Here is a 19,551-nt window from a genome sequence, read left to right as displayed (position 1 = left end):
AGAACAAAGTGAGGCCTGCACGGGGCTTTCCTGTCAGAATTCGCATCTCAACCTGAGACCAGAGCAACAAACCTTTGAAAAGCCAAGACAGGAGAAGCCAGAGGACAACCTGGATGGGAGGGGGTAGCTTTTCCTGCACAGGACTGAGGTCAGCTGGTCCAACCTAGAGACAGTGTCCCCAAAGCATCGCCAACCCTAAGGTTAGCCCTGCCCGCCACCCAGAGCATGGCCTTCATCCTTCCCAGATCTGCCCAAAGTCCTTTAAAAACAGGAACCACAATCCAGGCCATCATGTGGGTGGCAGCCCCGACTTTCTGGAAACTGCAACCATGACCCAGAAGGGGGCAGATCCCAAGCCACTGTCTGCACGTGGAAGCTCGGCCCCTACAGCCCTGAGACACGCATGTCATCACCACGGTGCAGGAGGGACACCCGGCAAACCGAGGGGCGGACCCAGGGGTCCTGGCTTCCAGACCCTCACAGAGCCTCCTCAGGTGCCACGCAAATGGCTCGTCCAGGGTCCAGGAATGCTGCCCCTTTCTGTATGAGCCCAAGCAGCCCTGTGACTGGAGAGTGTGGGGAACGCGTGGGGCTGCGCTGGCCGTGTCCACATGTCCATGCTGGGTGGGCGAAGGGGAAAGTGTTGAGGCTCCTCCTGGGTCAGGCTCGCCGGGAGAGTCCTGCTCGCATAGCCATTTCTGGGGATCCCTTTGCACTCACAGGGGGTGATCGGCTGTTCTCCCAGAAGGCGCCCAAACCCCAGGCCAGTTGCCTTGTGGGGCGGCCCTGGGACCTTGCCCGACCCTGGCAGAAGCCAACTGATGGACGTGCCGCCCTTATCCTGGGGCCGTGCTACCCAGGCTTCCCCCATGGCCAGTTTATTTACCATTCCTGGCTCCCCTGACTGTTACTTTTATGTCAAAGGCATGGACAGCTCCAGGACGAGAAGAGAGTTGCTAAGACCTGACCCTGAGCAGACAGACCCTCAGCTGGGCAGAAGGCCCCAGGCGAGCTGCGGACGGCCACGCTGGGAACACACTCGGACCTCGTGTCAGGGACCCTGGCCGGTGATGGGGCAGAGCCCAGCCTGGCAGGAACATGGTGCCAGGGTGACTCTCAGTGGCCAGCAGCGTTGGGGGCTCTGCCCAGAGCCGCCAGAACATCAGATGTTCGCCTCCACCCAGAATCCAGCAGTATCAGCCCTCCCAGCCCTCCGGCTGCTGTTCCCAGAGCCGCCTGCCCCCAGAACCTTCTCCAAGGTGCCTTAATGCTGATTCTGCTTCCCCGAGTGGAGGCTGCTGGCCCCGCTCAGCTTCATCCACACTTAAGTCGGCCTCCAGTGGCCGGGTAATGACCCTCTGTCTGCTGACAAACGGGGATTCCACCCCGGGCACGGGATCCCTTCCTGAGAAAAGGAGGGTAGAGTGGCCCTGCCAGCTCCCAGGCCCCACGTCAGCATAGCAAAGCCAACGCTGCTGCTTGTGAGGGGAAACTGGTTCCCTCCATTTACTCACAGTTGAAAAATGATCAAATGTTAGCAAATCAAAATTCAGGATGATTCATAAGGCACCTTGTTCAGTGGAAATGGGCTGAGCGAGAGGGAAGGGGTGTGTGTCCAGCATGACTGCTTCCCTGCAGGGCTGCTGGACAGGCCTCCCGGGGCTACGTGAACGTTGGGTCCGCGATGCCATGGTCGGGGTCACAGGTGAAGGCGATGGTGATGGCGTAGCGGGTGCCCCAGTGAACCTTCTCCACCCGGTGCAGGTTCTCGGACCCCGAGGTGAAGAAGGACACCCGACCTGGGAGAGAGGAGAGCAGAGCATGACCTCAAGGCCACATGCATGGCTGGGCCTCAGGGGACCTGTGTTCAGGCCAATGCAGCAACACAACCAACCCGGCAGGCTGGAGAAACAGCTGATGCAGGAAGGCGGGGGTTGGAGACAAACCAGCAGGAGAGCCCTCGCACAAGACGAAGGGCACCCCAGCACCCGGCCCAGCCTCCGCGGGCTCTTTGTGGGGCAACCTGGACTTGGGGTGAGGCCCTGCTGCCACCCCCAGGGGCTTCTACAAGCCATGTGACCTCCTCGGGCCCACCTTATGATCTTATTTCTAATCACACATGGAACAAAGCCAAACCCTGGCAGGTGATGACAATGTTTTAGCAAAGGATCAGGAAAGACACGTTGAGACAAACACCCAGCACCTGTAGCTCCCTCCAGGGCAGCTGAAGACAGGACTCGGGAGGTGGCTTCCGAGCGTCCTGGAGTGGGGGCCCGCCACCCATCTGTGTTCAGAGAACCCCGTGTTTATGTGCTTCCGTATTGAACTGGCCTCATACACCCACCATAGATTTTTTTAGGACAAACGAGTTGACCGTTACAGAATCGTGGGGGAGGAGCCCCGGGATCCTGTAGGCGCCGCGTCGCCGCCACACGGCCCTGCACCAAATGTCCCACGACAACTTCATTTCTCTTCAAAAGGTCACTGCCAGGAACTCGACTGCTAAATCTTTGAGAGAGGAGAAAAGTCTACCCCGGAGTCTGCTGCTTTCTGGTTGTAAACAGAGAACCGTGCTCTGCCCTGAAACAAGGGAGCAAAAGAAATCGTGTGACACACGGAAACCTCTGCATGGGGGCCTGGGGACACCAGGAACTCAGACCCTCCTCTGGACCAGCCAGGCCGCCCCTGACCTGAAGGAAACACTCTTTCCCAGAGCAATCTGGAGTCACGCCACTTTCTGAGGCTCATGTTGCTAAAGGACGTTTTGTCCTCAGTTTTTCCACTTTCAGTCACACCTGAGACCTCGGACACGTAGCCAGGCCCGTCTGCCCATCCACGCCATCTGTGCACCCCCCTGCCGCCACCCTGCTCCAGACACAGTTATCAAATGTCGCCGACTTGCAGCAAGAGTGGGGGTCTCTGGGCATCCCCCCGCCCCCCAGCATTTCTGCACACTTTGCAAACAGAGGCACCAAAGAACAGAGAAGAAAAGGACTGAGGAAAAGTGAAGCTCCTCGTGGCCTGTGGGACAATAGGAAACCGTCCACCATTCATGTTGGAGTCTCGGAGAGAGGAGAGGTTCATACTGGGGCAGGAAAAGGCGATTTGAAGAAATAATGACCAACACTTTCCCTAATGTGATGAAAACTTTGACTTTTAATCCAATAAGCTTAGCAGGATAAATACTCCAAGTGGGATAAATACAAACAACTCCACACTGAGGCACATCATAGTCAAACTGATGAAACCAGAGATTAGAGAACATCCTGGAGGTGGCAGAGCAAAGAGGCAGCTACTATGGGGCAGTGACAGCGGTGACAGCAACAGGAGAGCCAGAGGAAAGGGACGATGCTTTTAAAGAAAAGGGAAAAAACCCCACCAATCCAGAATTTCACATCCAGTGAAAATATCCTTTAGAAAAAAAGGTGAAATAAGGACATTTTCAGAAAAACCATCACCAGCAGACCTGCACTCTGAGAAATGCTGAGGCGGAAGGGGAATGTACCTGTTGGAAACCTGGATGCACAGGAGGGGACGGAGGGCTCTGGAAAGTGAGTAAGTGGGAAAACTGAAAACACTCAGCCTACTTTCCTGTTAATTTCCATAAGAGAGAATGAACTCTTCTCGGGAAAATGAAAACCCCTTTGGCACAGCCTGTCGGAGCAGCTGCATCGCGCTCCCTGCCAAACGCCAGGCTCCTGTGATGTCTGTGCGGATGGGACAGAGTTGGTGACTCTCGTCCTGTCGACCTGGAACGGGAATCCGCTGACCCAACCCAATGTCAACGTGATAGCTTGTTGAGGAAAGGCCCACACGGGTTCACAATCTTGCCTAAGACCTTCTTTCCTTTTTAATGCACCAGTAGTTAAGCCCCACACCTATTCTGACAGCTCCCAAGTCCAGAGTGATCAAGACAATGACGGGCATGACACAAACGCCAGGAAGAACCCGAGGGCAGGCCGCCAGTCATCAGAACCAGGAGGAAACTGTTGGGATGAAATCACCATCCGCGCAGTGACCAGCAGGCCAGCGCTGGTAACTCACCCTACAAGGCATAACATTCACACAGAGGCGACGGCCCACCCAACCCCAGAAACGTGAAACTTTCAGCATTCACGAACACTGCTTTCTGGCTTTTTATTTTCTTCAGTAAACAACTATTAGATTATCACCCACTTCTTTAAAGTGGGATTTAGCTCGGCAACTTAGTAACCAAAAATACAGAGTCATCTCAGTTTCTGGAACCCACCTGTATTTCTCCTCTTAGTCCACAAGCATCCCTGGACACCTCCCAGAAGCACGTGACATGTGACCCCCAGCCTTAGCACCAGCTGCCTTAGCACCAGCAGCTTCTCTGGCTCTTGGTCCATTAAATCCTTGGAGCTGCAGGGCGTTCTGAGCCCCTCCTGCCCGCTGACCTGCGCCTGGGTCTGCCCCCCTCCAGCACTCACCCCCTGAGGGAAGAGAGCCAGCCCTGAGCTGCTTAACTTCCTTTCTACACCTTCTGATGTCCAAGCCATTTCTGCGTGGATTCAGGGCTACTGCAAGGAGCATTTGGACTCAGTGGCTTGCAGGACTGCCTCATGGCTAACGGGAACGTTCTAAACCAACACAGGTGGACAGCCTCGTTGGTTTGAGCTGCCTGCTGCCAGGCGGAAGCGGACACAGCTACACACCCAGTAAGCAGGGTGACGCTGTGGGGTCGGGTGAGCCACGGCAGCAGGTGGATGGTGCTGGCACAGTCGAGGCGCCCAGGCCAGAGCCAAATGGCCTGGCTCTGTCTCTGAGTCTCGTCTGGGGCTGGGCCGGGGCCTGGGCTGCCCCTCAGGAAGCCCCTGGGGGATCCCCACCCCTCCCCACCCCAAAACCTGGGGAGGAGAGGGGACGATTCCTCGCTCCACGCATGCTCACTGAGCAGCACTGAGTGTCCGAGCTGGGCTGGGGGCAGCGGGAGCTCTGGGACCACCAGGTCGGGGAGGCAGGTCCCTGTGCTCGGTGCGGTTTACCGACATTAGGTCAGGATCACTGCCTCGTCTTAAGCTTCGAGTCACTACAGGGGATGGAGCATGGGATGGCTCTGGGAACTCACTCCGCAGTGACAGCAGTGACCGTGGCCACGCCCGCCTCCTCCTCTGACGAATGTGCTCCATGGACACACTGGACACACTGTAAACACAGCACCCCGGGAAAGGCCCGCCCGTGAGTCCTACCTGCTCTCGGCTCCACCGTCTTGTTGGCCCCCTCCTCCATGAACACAAACCGCCCGCCACCGAAGTCATCCAGGTAGTCGGAGAGGTACAGCAGCGATGTGTAGTCGAAGGAGCCATAGGTCACCTGCGGGCAGAGCGTGAGGGCGTGTCACCGTCTGCTTGCAGGAGGACTCGCTCCTCAGGAAGGGACAGACCCAGGCCTTGCGCCGCCTCCCAACTACAGAAAACCCTCTGCTGAGCACCGCCTCCCGATTACAGAAAACCCTCTGCTGAGCACAGGTGTGCGGTCCTGCCTGGCTCCCGCGCAGTCAGAGGCGCAGCCCACGCCAAGAAGCCCACACGCGTGACCCCCAGGGCCGCCACGCCACCCACCCACCCACCCACAGGACCCTCCCGCGTCAGCACAGGGAGCAAAGGTGGTGCTTCCGCTCTTTCTCCAGATGTGGGCACCCCAGGCTTTCTTTTAAATTGTGGTAAAATACACAAACCATACAATTTACCACTTTACCCATCATTGAGTGCACAGCTCAGGGGCACTAAGCACATTCACACTGTTGTGCACCCACCCCCGCTGACCATCGCCAGAACTCTTCGTCCTCCTAAACTGAAACTCTGTTCCCATTAAACACTAACTCCCCACCACCACCACCACCCAGTGCCCACGCTACGCTGTCTTTTCCTGTCTGGCCCTCTTTGCGTGGACGTTCTTTCGGAAGACGGGCGGTGGAAAGCAGGGGATGGGGGGTGAAATCTGTGCTCTGGGCTCATAGGAGCGTGGACCCTCTGGGCCTGGGTATAATGTAAACAGGAGGCGCTATCATTTGTTTCCCAAGGACCCCTTGAAGTCCGGGAGGGGAGGTGGCCAGATAGTTGTCCCATCTGTGGATCTTCAGGACTTATGAAGAACTGGATTTCAATGTGAGATAGAGGAACTTGTTGTCTGTAATATGCGAAGCAGGTGTTGTTTCCAAGGACATAAGAACTCACACAAATTAGCACCTACCTAATAGAGGGAATCAGTGAGATAGGCTATTCCACGCAAAGATAGTGACTTGCATGTACAAGGAATTTTAATCACATGATAACAGCTCCCAGCCTGAGGAATCATTCAATTAGCAAGACTGGGGTAAGAGATAAGGAAGAATGAAAGAGTCCAAGGACAGCAGCCCAAAGTCATCCTACCAGTGCCCTATCCCTATCGCACAGCCCTAGGCTCCTGTTATCTGAGCTGCTGTGTTTAAGGATAGATTCTTAAATGATTTTACTGACACCTGTAGGCACCATGGGAGCAGTACACAGAAGCCCCAGGTCAATATCCATAACACATTTGATCAAGGCTCAAAAAGTCCAAAAGCCCCACTCCCCCTGCAAGCAGCTAGACCACCATCACCATGACAGTGGTCATCTCCTGAGAGAGGGTAGGCTGACCAGGAGGGAGAGGCAGCAAGCCTGCCAAGGTGACTGAGTCCCCGTCACCTTCTCATGAACTCAGTACCACGCCATCTGTGGGACTAGACTTTCTACACAGGCCTGAGCTCCCTCCACCTCCCCCACCAAGACCCCATTTAGGGGCCCCTTATCCAGCATCAGGGCACCAAACAAACATCAAAGTGACCTAAACCTGAGAACAGCCCAGGGCAGTGCTTCTGAATTGCTTCAGCAGTGAACCTCATGTCCACTACCTGCATAAAACATAAAAGAGACCCGGGGGCGGGGGGCGTCCAGGAGCCTGACCCTCTCCTACCCACCCAGCTCAGATTCTGCAAAGGAACCACCCCAAACCCACATGAACACAGTGACCTGGGAAGGAGGCAGGTTATGGCAGGTGACAGGGATGGCAGAGGCTGGCAGGGCCTGAGCTGTCCTGAGCTAGAGGATGGAGAACTTCAAGGCAAGGAGCAGATGCATGGAGTCCCCTCGTGCGAGGATGTCTCTGCTGTGTCCACGTGTGAGTGACCCCTTGGCTGTGATAGCCACCCTGGTCCTGTAGACCCTGTCCCGAGGCCTCCTGGCTCTGAGATGTCTGAGGCTACCCCACTTGTCACTGTTGACTCGTTTTCTCTGCCTGAAGAATTTCTTCCTTATCTTTCTTCCTTTGAAGTTGGATCACCGAACCAGGCTACATTCAGTGTTGTCTTTCCTCAACCCACACTTTCCGGTACATGGAGGGCTGCTCTTCCTTCGTTGCAGGGAAATTCTCCGGACTCCGTCCCACACGTGAGGCTCCTTGCTGTGCGAACCTGTCTGTCCTCCACACACGTCGTCTTTGCCCTCAACCCCATAAAACCCTGTTTTTCCCTCTGCAATATCTACGATGATCTTATACTGAAGGTCTCGGTCCTGGTCCCCTAATGAAATAATGCACCTGGGCAATGGTTATCAATGGGTCAATGGCTGCTAGAGCCATGAAGCGAGGGCGGACAGGAAGCCTGATCGCGGATGCATCAGTCCGAACCCACTGATCAACCTTAAGCCCACGGGAAGAGAACAAGCACACCCTGTACGCCTCCTTAGGGTGAAGCCCACACTTCCAACCCGAGCTCCATCGAGCCCTCCGAGCTGCACTGGCTCAGACAAGCCACTGGCCACATAAAGCTACTTCAATTTAAGTTAATTTAATTAAATACTGGGTTCCTCAATCTCACTAACCACATTTAAGTGCTCCCCTCCTCCATCGAGCTCAGTGGAGATTATTATAAACACATGAATGTCTGACTGAATTTCAGGCAGAAGCCCAGTCTGAGAGCTTCTGCCCAAACCCTCTGCTTATTTTTCACTTCGCTTCCTTTGTTCCAGGGTCAAGCGACACAGAGATTATCTGGGTCACCTGAGCACACCCGCGGCTGGGGTGACCGCCAACAGCCCTCAGACGTTTCCGCGGCCAACTGTCCCCTGGCGCCACGCTGCGTGTGCTGGCTGAGTGGGGCAGGGCAGTGGCTGCAGCGCAGGCGGGACAGGGCTTCAGTTGTGGCTGATCAGGACCACTGATTGATTAGGTGCCACTGTGTCTAGGGAACAACAAGAGATCAAGGAAGGGGAATCTGCAGAATCTGGAGTGGTCGAGAGATCTTCCCAAGAAAAGGTGAAAAGTGGGGAGAAGGGGGCCTCCTGGGCAGGGTGCGGGACGCAGGCCTGAGGGGAGACCACACGACAGAAAGGCCAGGTCAATCAAGGCCGGGTCAGGTGACATCCGACGAAGCTCACAGCTCAGGTGGAGACAGCTCTGCGTCTGGGAACAAGTAGCAAAGGATGGTCCCCATCAGGCCCTCACTGTTCTGTAACGTGCTTTTCACAGTCTTCTCTCACCTCATCACACGAGAAACAAATCTTATCTCCTCGACCGCATCAGTGAGAGAGGAAACTTCTAAAACCCTGACCACGTGAACAGACAGCACCCAGCTTGGGCCGTGGTGGACAAGCCCCAGGTTCGCTCACCTTGTCCACGTGCGCATGCCAGTACTCGTCATGAGCCGTGCGGGCCGCTGTGCTGTTGATGCGGGAGAAGAAGGTGGGCTTCGTCAGGTGCAGCAAGGACGCGCTGATGCCAAATGCCTGGGCGATTGCCAGCTGGACCTTCTGCCGCAGGTCCCTGCCGAGAGGACACAGGTGTCAGCCACACAGGAAAGAATTCTCCCCGGGCCCACAGGGCCCGCACCGTGTGACACTGAAACGGAGCAGGACCCTCCGGTCCTTGCCCCCAACCCCCATGTTCTCAGCCTGCCTTTTGTCTGTGGAAACACTTTAGCCAAAGAATAAGTTTAATCAGAGAAGTGAGAAAATGCAGAAACAAAGGAAAATAGTCAAACGAGACCAAATAATAAGTTTAGTCATTAAGCATAGTCAAGGACCTTTAGTTCCTCCTTAAGGGCTATAGATAATATTCTAAGCCATGTCCTGTGAGCTGTTTTGCAGATACTGAAGCCCCCACCGGGTAGAGGAGGATGACTACATGATGACCAAACTGAAGCCATGACATAAGCTGCTCCACTTCACACAATTCCGAGAACTGGCCTCAAAGAAATGGGAACAAACCCTGGAACTAAAGATTAACTGTACTTAAAACCACCAAGGTGACGCTGATCAGACCACCACATTACTGGTTTCAAGATGACTGTCAGAACTGACTATGCTGTTCTGCTCCCTCCCTCTGCCTATATCACCCTGAAACTCCCCTTTAAAAGCCCCTGTCCGGGCTTCCCTGGTGGCGCAGTGGTTCAGGGTCTGCCTGCCAATGCAGGGGACGTGGGTTCGAGCCCTGGTCTGGGAGGATCCCACGTGCCGCAGAGCGACTGGGCCCGTGAGCCGCAATTGCTGAGCCTGCGCGTCTGGAGCCTGTGCTCGGCAACAAGAGAGGCCGCGATAGTGAGAGGCCCGCGCACCGCAATGAAGAGTGGCCCCCGCTCGCCGCAACTGGAGAAAGCCCTCGCACAGAAATGAAGACCCAACGCAGCCATAAATAAATTAATTAATTAATTAATTAATTAATTAAAAAAAAGCGCCCCTGTCCCCTGAGCAGCAATCAGGAGTTGGTTCTCGGACAGGTGTCCACCCTCTCCCCCGGTTGCTGGCCTCTGAAATAAAGCAACCTTTCCTTTCCCACCAACATTTGTCTCTCAAGAATCGGCTTTCGAGCAGCGAGCAGCCGGACCTGGGTTCCGTAACACTACAGAAAGACAAGGGCTGGCAAAGGCGAAAGGTGAACAGATGCACACACAGGTCCGCACACGTGGGACAAGGTATCACGTGCACACCCAGGAACCTGAGGGCCAGTTCTCTGCAGGACTGACCCCAGCACTCCCAGCCCCGCTGCCACCTTCCCCCCTCCTGACCTGGGCATTCCTTCCCTCACCGGTACAACTGGAAGTCCTCTTCTGAGAAGATAGTTTGTATTTTATCCCCAAAGTATCTGTGAAAAAGTAAGGAGTATCAACAAACGTGATGTTTTATTAATGTTTCCTTATTTCCTTTAAATTCAGCCTTTCCTCCAGTTAACCAGCAAGTCCCTGAAAACCAGCTGGTCCTTATTATCGTGGAGCTGCTCCTTCTACAATGATAACTGTGTGATAAAAGGGAGGAGGGTGGGAGGGAGGTACCTGGCAGGTGGGGTGACATTTATCAAGGCTGGAGGAATCTCTTGCTTCTCCTGGCCCTTGGGGAAGATCAAAGCCTCTCAGGAGGCAGCTCTCAGGAGCCTGGCCTGCCACTCACCTCTCCCACCTCTCCCTCCAACCCCACCCCTTGGTCCATTCCTCACTAAGCTGTTCCCTGAAGCTACTGGCAAGGATCCCGCCCCTCGGAAGAGCTGCACCTTCCAGTTCTCATCTGGCCTCGGCCTGAAGGCAAACGTCGCAGTTTACCCAAGACTTGAAGCCGCTCTGATCCATACACGCAAGCCTCACTCAGGTGTCTCCAGCTAAGAAACGAGCAGAGACCGCCCCCCGCCTCGACCCCGGGGTTCTCACCTGTACAGGTTCACAAAGTGCTTCCCGACAGACAAGGCCCCCGAGTGCAGGTCCAGGATAGATGCCTGGAAAAGACGTTGGCAGTGCGGCGTGAGGGCTGCCTGGCAGGCGACCGAGCTCTAAAAGCCACCGATGTTAAACACGCGTTCCCGAGACCCATCTTTGTACACCCGGGTCAGGGCGACGACGCACACGGGCTGGGTTTCAAGACATTTGGACAAAGGTGTGTGACGGTGGATATTTCTCTCCTGCCCTAAGAATGAAGACTCTCTGGTCTAAAATTCTGAAAACGGTACACAGATACAGCTCCTCCATGGGTCTAAGAACAAGCCCTTCCCCCGGCTTTGCTGTGGTATAACCAACACACAACGACCTGCTCCTGTTTAAAGTGTTCAGTTTGGTAAGTTTTGATGCTGGCATGCATCAGCGAAACCACCATCACTACCAGGACAGTAAACACATCCATCACCCCAAATTTCCTTGCACCCTTTGCAACCCCTCCTTCCTGCCCCTCCCCAGGTGCTTTCTGCCACAGCAGTTGGTTACTTTCTAGAACCTGAGGTCCTGGAGTCACGCAGGTGCGCTCGCTCTTGGCCTGGCTCCTTTCACTCAGCATTGCCTCCCTGTGACTCCCTCACGTCGGTGCAGGTACCTGCCGTCCACCGTCTCATGGCCAAGGGGCACCCATCGTTTGGGTAGGAGTCACTTGTTGGTCCATTCACCTGGAGACGGACACGTGGGCTGTTCCCAGCTTAGGGCTGTTCCCAGCTTAGGGCTGTTGTAAATGAAGTGGCTGTGACACTGGGACAGCATTTCATCGTGGGAGATGCTCTTGTTCTCCTGGGTAAATGCCCAGGAGTGGAATCGCTGGGTCATAACTCTTTAATGAACAGCCAGTGTTTTCCACCCCTGCCCACCCTGCCTCTGGGGGGCCTTCCCCACGTCTTGAGAGGGGAGTGGGTGCCAGCACGGACCACCTCTACCCTGTCCGGGTGTCTTTTCTCATGGATGCAGCGATCAGCCCAGGGGTTTGTTTGAACACAATTTGGGCTTTAAAAATGTTAACTGCACTTAAAGGTATCAAACCTGGATGATTCATTGCAAGACAACTTCCTGAGTAAATGCTGAGCAGAGAGTAAAAGATGAGTCCACGCACGAATAGGTTTTTAATAAATATTCCCCCTGAACTGAACCAAAATAAAAGGAGAAGCTTAATTTTCAGAACTCAAGAGGAAAGAGTCTGCAGAGTAAAAGACTCATGGACATAATCACCAAACTATGCAGAGGAGAGTGGCTCTTCCTACGGGCCCACATGCCAGGCGAGGAGATCCCCATTTGGGACCACACGAGAACTCCGGCCAACGTAAGATGCTCGCAGGGGTGGACTCCTGAGCCTGCCCAGGAAGCGGATGAGATGCAGAGCTGCATTGGCCTGTCCGAGCTCCCCATGGTTGCTGTAAACAGTAGGCTTAAAACAGCAGGAATTCATCCTATCCAGCTCTGGAGGCCAGAAGGCTGAGATCAAGGTGTCGACAGGGCCCCGCTCCTTCCAAAGGCGCCAGGGGAGGATCCTTCCTTGAATCTTAGGGCTTCTAGTGGTCCCAGGGGTCCCTTGGTTTGTGCCACATCACTCCACCTCTGCCTCCATCTTCACATGGCCTCCTCTTCAATCTCAAATCTCCCTCTGCCTTCCTCTTACAAGGACTCTTGTCATTGGGTTTAGGGTCCATCCTGATAATCCAGGAAGATCTCATCTTGAGACCCGTAACTTAATGACATCTGCAAAGACCCTTTTCCCAGATAAGGTCCCATTTACAGTTCTGGGTGGATGCATCTTTCAGGGGCCACTGTTAGACCCCCTGCAGTCTCACCTGGTGGATGACAGTCCCACGCAGCATCTGTGGGAGCCTCCTCCGCCTTCCATGGTCCTCACTGTTTCCCGCCAGCTCCTCCTGCGCATGCTGGCTCTCCCTTTCCCAGGGCCGTCACCCTCCTCAATGGGCCCCTGCTCGTCACCCGCTCTGTTCACTCCCTGCCTACGACTTCCCCCCACTGCCCCCAGCCAGGGTGTCTGACACAAAGATGTGATCCGAGGCAGCCCTCCTGTGAAGGGAGGGGGCACTTCATTCCCAGGAGCAGGGCCTGCACACCCGGCGCCCTCGCCTTCCCCTCGGAGGGAGAGCAAAGTTAAAGGGTTAAAAAGAAAACCGAAGCAGGAACGGCACACAACTCACCCCTCCGTCAGATCCTCCCAGGGACAGCCCCTTCTCGGCTATGCTGTGGGGAAGACCGTCTTAAATCAGGATTCAGTTAACAGCATCATCTATGATACATCTAGACACATATCAATCAGCATGACTAACACAACATTAACAGACTGCTTAATGTTTATGACAAAACCACATGTTTAGACCAAAGGACTTGACTTTCAAGCTAAGTGAGTAAATGTTAATATTTTGTCACCATCTCGTTAACCACGTATGACATAGCTTGGGGACAAGTGGGCTTAGTTTCCATCTTTAGCTCAGAGACCTGGTGCTGAGTTGAACGGGTTCCTCTGCACTGGAAGGTCCCTCTCCTGTCATCACAGGCTGAGGGGCAGCCTTTGTAATCACCAGCTCAGGAGGCAGAGGCCACATGGTGGCCTGTGCTGGAGCTCACAGGACCACCCACGTCACCAAAGATGCAGGGGCTTCTGGTGCCTTTGACAGATGCTTCATGGCCGCCCGGGAAACTGACTGGGGGCTGGATTCATCCCTCACACCAGGGACCCTCCCTACCCAACCAGCCTCTACAATGTTATCTAGAAACAGGAGGAGCGTCTCCCCTCATGACGCAGCTCGGCATGCGGACCAGACGCTGCTCCGCTGGGCACATGCTTGTGTCTGAACTCCTTGTTGGAAAATCAAAGCTTCAAGATCTTGTTTTTAAAAGACAATAAGGAAGAATCCAGTGCCAACTACTTCTGAGTAAGACTTCCTGCCCTGTCATGAGTCACGGCTAGGAGGCAGAAGGGCTAATCCCAACCAGTTTTGGAGAGGAGACGAAAATAGTCTAGTGACCGCCTGGGGCTGCTGGGTGAACACACTGTCTCTACACAGGCATCTGCTGGGCCCCTCAATGGCTGACGGGAGAGCATCCCCCCAGCCTCCCCACTGGGCCAGAACTGCTGCCCCTGGAGAGGGCCCAGGCCTCTGGAAGGTTCCGCCAGCAACTGCATCACTGATGACAACAGCCTTTCCTCCTGGAAATCAGAAAAGCCCCTCTTTGCCTTGGAAGTGCAAAGAGGAATTCTTAGGGAATTCTAATGAGTTTCTTTAAATCATCCTTTTAGTAGTAATTCGCTATACTTCACCCACAGCCCCACTCTCCTGCCCATTCAGGACAGAAGCTCAGAGACACGTGTACCTGCGAATCCTCCGGGCTTCGTCCCTGGTGATGATGGCATCGCTGACGCCCCGGCCACACTTCCTCGGGGAGCAGCCTGGAGAGAGTCGAGCCAGGATGAGACGCCACCCCCACTGAACCCCGACAAAAGAGCTGCCCGCTGCTGTCAAGGACTCACCTGTGGGCGGCCCTCCCCAGGGACAACGGCATTTTGTGGGATGGGGCCTTGCCTTCCATGGGATTAGGGGGCCAGGTTTGGCAAATAAAATATAGGCCACTCGGTCAGATGTGAATTTCAGAGAAGCAACGGTGACTTTCCAGTACAAGCAGACCCCCTGCGGCGCACACATCTCACTGGGAGGGGGTGGTCCTGGCAGCCCCACACAGGCGGGTCACTCCTGAAGCAGCTGACACTCTGCCCACACTTGAGAAAACAGCCCAGAGGCGGCATCCATGATATTCTAGAACCATCACTGACCACAGATCCAGACCCGTTGGCTAGTGCCTCCTGGATGACCAACACTGTGCTTGCAACTGTAGTCACTATCTTTCTGCAGCGCCTGGCAAAGCTGCCCCAAGGGCTAACCACACACTCCACCCTGCCTCCTCCTGCCTCTGCACCTAGGGCTGAGCTGCTTAGAGGGAGGAGGCTGGGGGAGCTTGGATGGGGATGGGGCCAGGGTCGGGCTGAAAGTGGCCAGGGTCGGGTGGACACGGCCAGGGTCAGGGTGGACAGGACCAGGGTTAAAGTGGCCAGGGTTGCCACTGGGTTGGGGTGGACAAGGCCAGGGTCAGGGTGGAAAGGGCCAGGGTCAGGTAGATAGGGCCAGGATGAGGCAGAGCACCAGAGATGGACAAGCTTAGCAAGCCCCTGGTATCCTGGCGCCGAGGGCAGGCTGGCTGCGTCGCACTGGGTGGGCCCTAGGATACGTCCTGGCCGATGAGATGGAGCCTTGGGACACTCTCAGGACACACTGGGCTGGCTGACCTTTAGCTTTTATCCTCCTTTCCCTCTTCCTGCCTGGAACGTGCCTGGAGGTGGAGTGACTGTCCTGGGACCACGTGAGCCACACGCTGAGCGGGAGAGCTGGGGCGCTCGGCCTGGGGCGCTTACAGGGAGCCAGGCTGGCCTGGGGTGCCTTTCTCTGGGTCTCGTCATGTGGGAAAAATAAACTTCTACGTGGAGGTCATTAGGGGAGGGGTGCCTCAGTTCCACGGAGCTAAATACAATCTATTAATATACATGTTTTTATTAAAACACAAAAATGCTTTTTATAAAGGTTGAAGGTAAAAGCAAAAACAATGATAACCGAAAGACAGCTTGGGGAGCGACATCATATCAACAAATACACTTTAACACAAAAGAATTGTGAGAGGGGAAAAGATTGATAACAGGAACAGTTTCACCAGGAAAATGCAGGGGCAACAAAAGCACCAAGTGACATCGCCTCAAACACCTCTGGTGGCGAGGTGGCCACCAGACCCACAGTCTCAGTGGAGACCCTGCCTCGCGGCTCCCAGTAACTGTGGATGGCGAGACAGAAGTTCAAGAAGACAGTCTGCACACATGAGCGTGAACTAGGAAGCATGCAGAGCTCTGCAGCAGCCATTCAGAAACACATTTTTCCAGGTACACGTGCAACGTTAACAAAGACATATTAGCCCAAAAGGAAAGTCGGTTCAGCGTCACAAGGTCTGTACCATACAGGTTACAGTCTCCAGCTACAGTGCAATTAGAGAGAACCCAAACCCCATCGACCTTGAAATCTTAAAATCCAGCAGCGACACAACATGCTCAACGTGAATGAGCATCAAAAGCATAATTTGGGTGAGAAAGTGAGTTGTGAGTGGCTGACGATGTCAGTGCACATACATGAGTGCACACGCCACAAACACGCACACACACCACCCAGACACACAGGTCCAGGGCAGGCGGAGCCCCTGTCAGCTACAGGAGGAGAGAGGGGTGAGGGAGGGGGGAGTCCAGAGGCTTTAATGCACACTCCACCTTTTTTTTTTTTTTTTTTTGGTAAAATATATATAACCCCAAATTTACCATTTTAACCATTTTAAAGTGTACAGTTCAGAGGCGTTAACTACGATCACATTGTTGTACAACCATCCCCACCATCATCTCCAGAACCTTCTCATCTTCCCAACTGAAAACCCATACCCGTCTACACTAACTCCCCCTCCACCTCATTCCAACTGTTTTTAATGTTGATAAATTATTAAATGGGTAGGAAAAATACGTTCTCAAAAGCTGGGACTTTAGAGTGAAAAAGCTGACCAAGACAGAGAGAGCATGCCCACAACAGAACCTATCCACTTTCCTGACTCCTGAGGGGAAAGGCAGCCCCCATTCCCTGGGCGCGTCTTTGCCTCCCTTCGTCTAAACCCCACTTGTGTGCATCACAACAGCGCCCCTTGGTGGAAGGATTTAGCAATATTTTCTTGGTTCAAGTCCAAAGCATTGCTCTGAAGAGAAAAATAAACTGAATTTTGTCTTTAAAACCCAGTCACTCTGGTTAGGTTTTTAAAACTGCTGCCCTCGAGCAGAGGAGGCAGGCGCTGGGATGGGGCACACGACATGGGGGAAGGGCCTCTGGTTCCCTGTTGCAACATTTTCTGCAGTAACAACACCCTAAGACAGAAAATGCCTTTTCTGGGTTCCACTTGCTCATCACTACCATCCCAATTCTGTTACATCCTTCCAGGCAAACCGCCTCTTCCATCAGATGGCACCCACAGTGTGGGGGGCCTCAGTGAAACACTGGCCACAGCCTGGGCAGTGAGGCCTGGGCAGTGACCAGTGGGCCTGCCCCTGCACAGGCAGGGCCTGAAACACCCACACTTCCGGGTCCAGGTGTGGGCTAACCAACTGGGGGCGGGGGAAGGGGGCAGCGGGCGGGGGTGGGAAGGAAGGTCACCTGCCCAACCCCACCCCCACACTACTTTCAACCTGATTCCCATCAATTCATTGTAGCAAAAAAAGACGCATTTTGAACACACTGAATTCCATGTTAACATGCTGCTCTTTCCCGGATCACCTCGGAATCACGTACCTTCAAACCTTCGGTGACTGTCATAGTCCTCGGAGCAGGGCACCTCGATGAACCTGCCTGGCAGGACCTCACTTCGATGAGCTAGGACCTCAGTGATGCTGTCATCACCCCCCAGAATGCCCCAGAGCAGGAGCGCGACGAGCGTGGTGCAGGCCCCCAGGACGGCAACTCTCAGCCACTTCTTCCACACATCCCGAGGCGCCCGGACACTCTTGGTGCTGAGAACAGAAAACAGCTGTGGTCACCCAAATGCACCTGCATGTGCTGAAAATGCAGACCACAATGACCAGAGACCATAAGGACCAGAGACCACACCCACCCTTAGTTACAGACTTAAACTGTTCCCACGCTGGCCGTTGTCAGAGCTACTCTCAATCAATCCAGAGGCACTCGCCAGCATGGGAGGATGTGGTGGGGAACGTGTCCCTCACCCCATATGACCAGACAGGGCTCACTTGTTCCCAAGGGCAACAAGATAAACTGTCTGTTGGTGTTCCTCCCAGCCTGGCCAGGCCCATGGAGAACCTGTCTGTGAGGTCCTGGCAGAGTCTGTGGCCCCAATCACGTTGCCTGCATCCCAAAATGACTGCCACAACCCCATGCATGTGGTCCCAGTGCACGTGTGTGTGCATGCGTGCGTGCACACACACACACACACACACACACACAATGTGAAGTAAGTTAAGCATGAGTCAAGCCCACTTCACTAAAACCACCAGCCAGCCACAAAGAGAATACAAGTACAACAGAAATGATTCACCAGTAAGACACTTTCTGTACCACCCAGGTTAACTGTGGGATTCACACTGCCTGTGCAGAAGTTGTAGGCATGTGTGTGTGTGTGTGCACATGTGTGTCTATGTGTGTTTGGGTGGTATATAACCATGCATATGTGTGTCTGTGTACATGCACGTGTGTTTTCACATGTGTGTAGCTGAGCAGCCGTGCACTCTGTTATCTAAGAAAAATGTGAAGGGCTTGAAGCACTGGCAGAAATGAGAAAAGAGATCCAGGCATTCTTTCAGGAGGTGCACCTCATGTCTTCAAGTATATGATTAAAAGCAGGGAGCCTGCCTTCTATTTTTATATGTCTCTCCACACTTCAAATTGCTATATATGTAACACACAAATTCCGATTAAATAAATCCCAAGGTGGGCACAGCTCAGTCAGACTAGGTTGGGTGAATACATGATCATTTTAAACAGGGAGCATAGTTGCCCAGAACACAAAGACCCCCAACCCCACTCCTAGAACTGCTGTCTAGCCTCCAGCCCACCTGGCCTCCTCTAATTAGACCAGGGTGGACACCTCACTCCGGTGACCCCATCATTTCTCTTCCCCAATTCCGAATGGGGCAGGGCGACTGCCCGCTCATCTCAGCAGCAGGGGCTGGAACCCTAACTGCAGGTGCAAAGCTGTGGGTGACACCTTCGCCTGGTACAGCCCGGCTGCTGAGACAGAAAGGGACAGAGAGGAAGGTACAGAGACAAGAGGGGAAAAAACAGCCTCCTGGGCCAGATTCGGATGCAACACTCCCCTGGAGGTCTCCTCAAAATAAGCACCCCCGTTCAGGGTAAGCTCGCTCAAGCTGCACCCCGAGAATCTTGCCAAAACAGAAGGGGATTTGGAGCAAGGTCCATGGCCCATGGGGCAAGCACGACGACAAGGTAATTTATCCTGGAATGATTAAAATACACCCCTGGCTCTTAAAGCTTTAGGCAGAATCCCCTCGAAGGCTACGTGATGAGACCACTTTTTCATCGGGCCCCCCAACGGGGAACCCTCATGTGCACAGCCCTGAAGAAAGTACACAGAGACCAGACGATGGGGGTCCCGGAGCCGTCGTCCCCGTGCGGGAAGCCAGGCGTGGAGCCCTTTACATATGGGTGAGAGAGGTCAGAGAAGATTCCCGACGGGATACCCCCCTCCTGGGCCGCCCCCCACCCAGCCCCGACCCTCCTGGCGGTGGCCTCGCAGGATTCTGCAGGCCACGCCCTCCAGACAGACCACACCCCTCTAGAGCCCGATTCGCCCAAGCACATACCACGCCCCTCGAGGCCAGGCCACACCCACACTGCAGGCCTGTCCCGGGAAAGGCCCCGCCCACACTAGGTCCAGCCTTTCCTGACAGGGCCCCGCCCACAGCCCCGCCACACCGCGCCCCCGCCCCTCCAGGCCAGGCCCCTCCCCCTCGACCAGGCCCCGCCCACGCCGCTGTCCGCGCGCTCCCGGCGCTGCCCAGTACCTGCTCGGGCGCCGGCGCTCCGCTGCCCCGCTGCCCTCGGGCGCCTTGGGAGCGCCCCTCCTCTGAGGTGCCATTGGCCAGGCCGCCGCGGAGCCGGGTCGAACGCGGGATCCGCCGCGAGCCCGGGACGAGCGCCGCGAGAGGTAGCGCGAGACCAGCGCAGCTGGGGACGCGGAGCGAC

General features: G+C 54.8%; 1 protein-coding gene across 1 annotated transcript; it reads right to left on the bottom strand.

Annotated features, from left to right (window-relative positions):
- Positions 1-1,473: 1,473 nt before the first annotated feature.
- On the bottom strand, positions 1,474-19,502 carry OGFOD3 (2-oxoglutarate and iron dependent oxygenase domain containing 3). The gene is made up of 9 exons (XM_057536662.1): positions 19,371-19,502; positions 17,125-17,342; positions 14,081-14,156; positions 12,907-12,949; positions 10,673-10,737; positions 10,060-10,116; positions 8,646-8,799; positions 5,211-5,334; positions 1,474-1,799 (listed from the first exon to the last, which is right to left on the bottom strand). Exons 1-9 carry the CDS (start codon positions 19,442-19,444, stop codon positions 1,663-1,665), a joined length of 948 nt encoding a protein of 315 aa, XP_057392645.1. The 5' UTR covers positions 19,445-19,502; the 3' UTR covers positions 1,474-1,662.
- Between the last annotated feature and the right edge of the window lie 49 nt (positions 19,503-19,551).

This window comes from Balaenoptera acutorostrata, chromosome 20 (assembly GCF_949987535.1).
Source record: "Balaenoptera acutorostrata chromosome 20, mBalAcu1.1, whole genome shotgun sequence".
NCBI classification, from domain to species: Eukaryota; Metazoa; Chordata; class Mammalia; order Artiodactyla; family Balaenopteridae; genus Balaenoptera; species Balaenoptera acutorostrata.
This window is presented reverse-complemented; position numbering and strand designations above follow the sequence as displayed.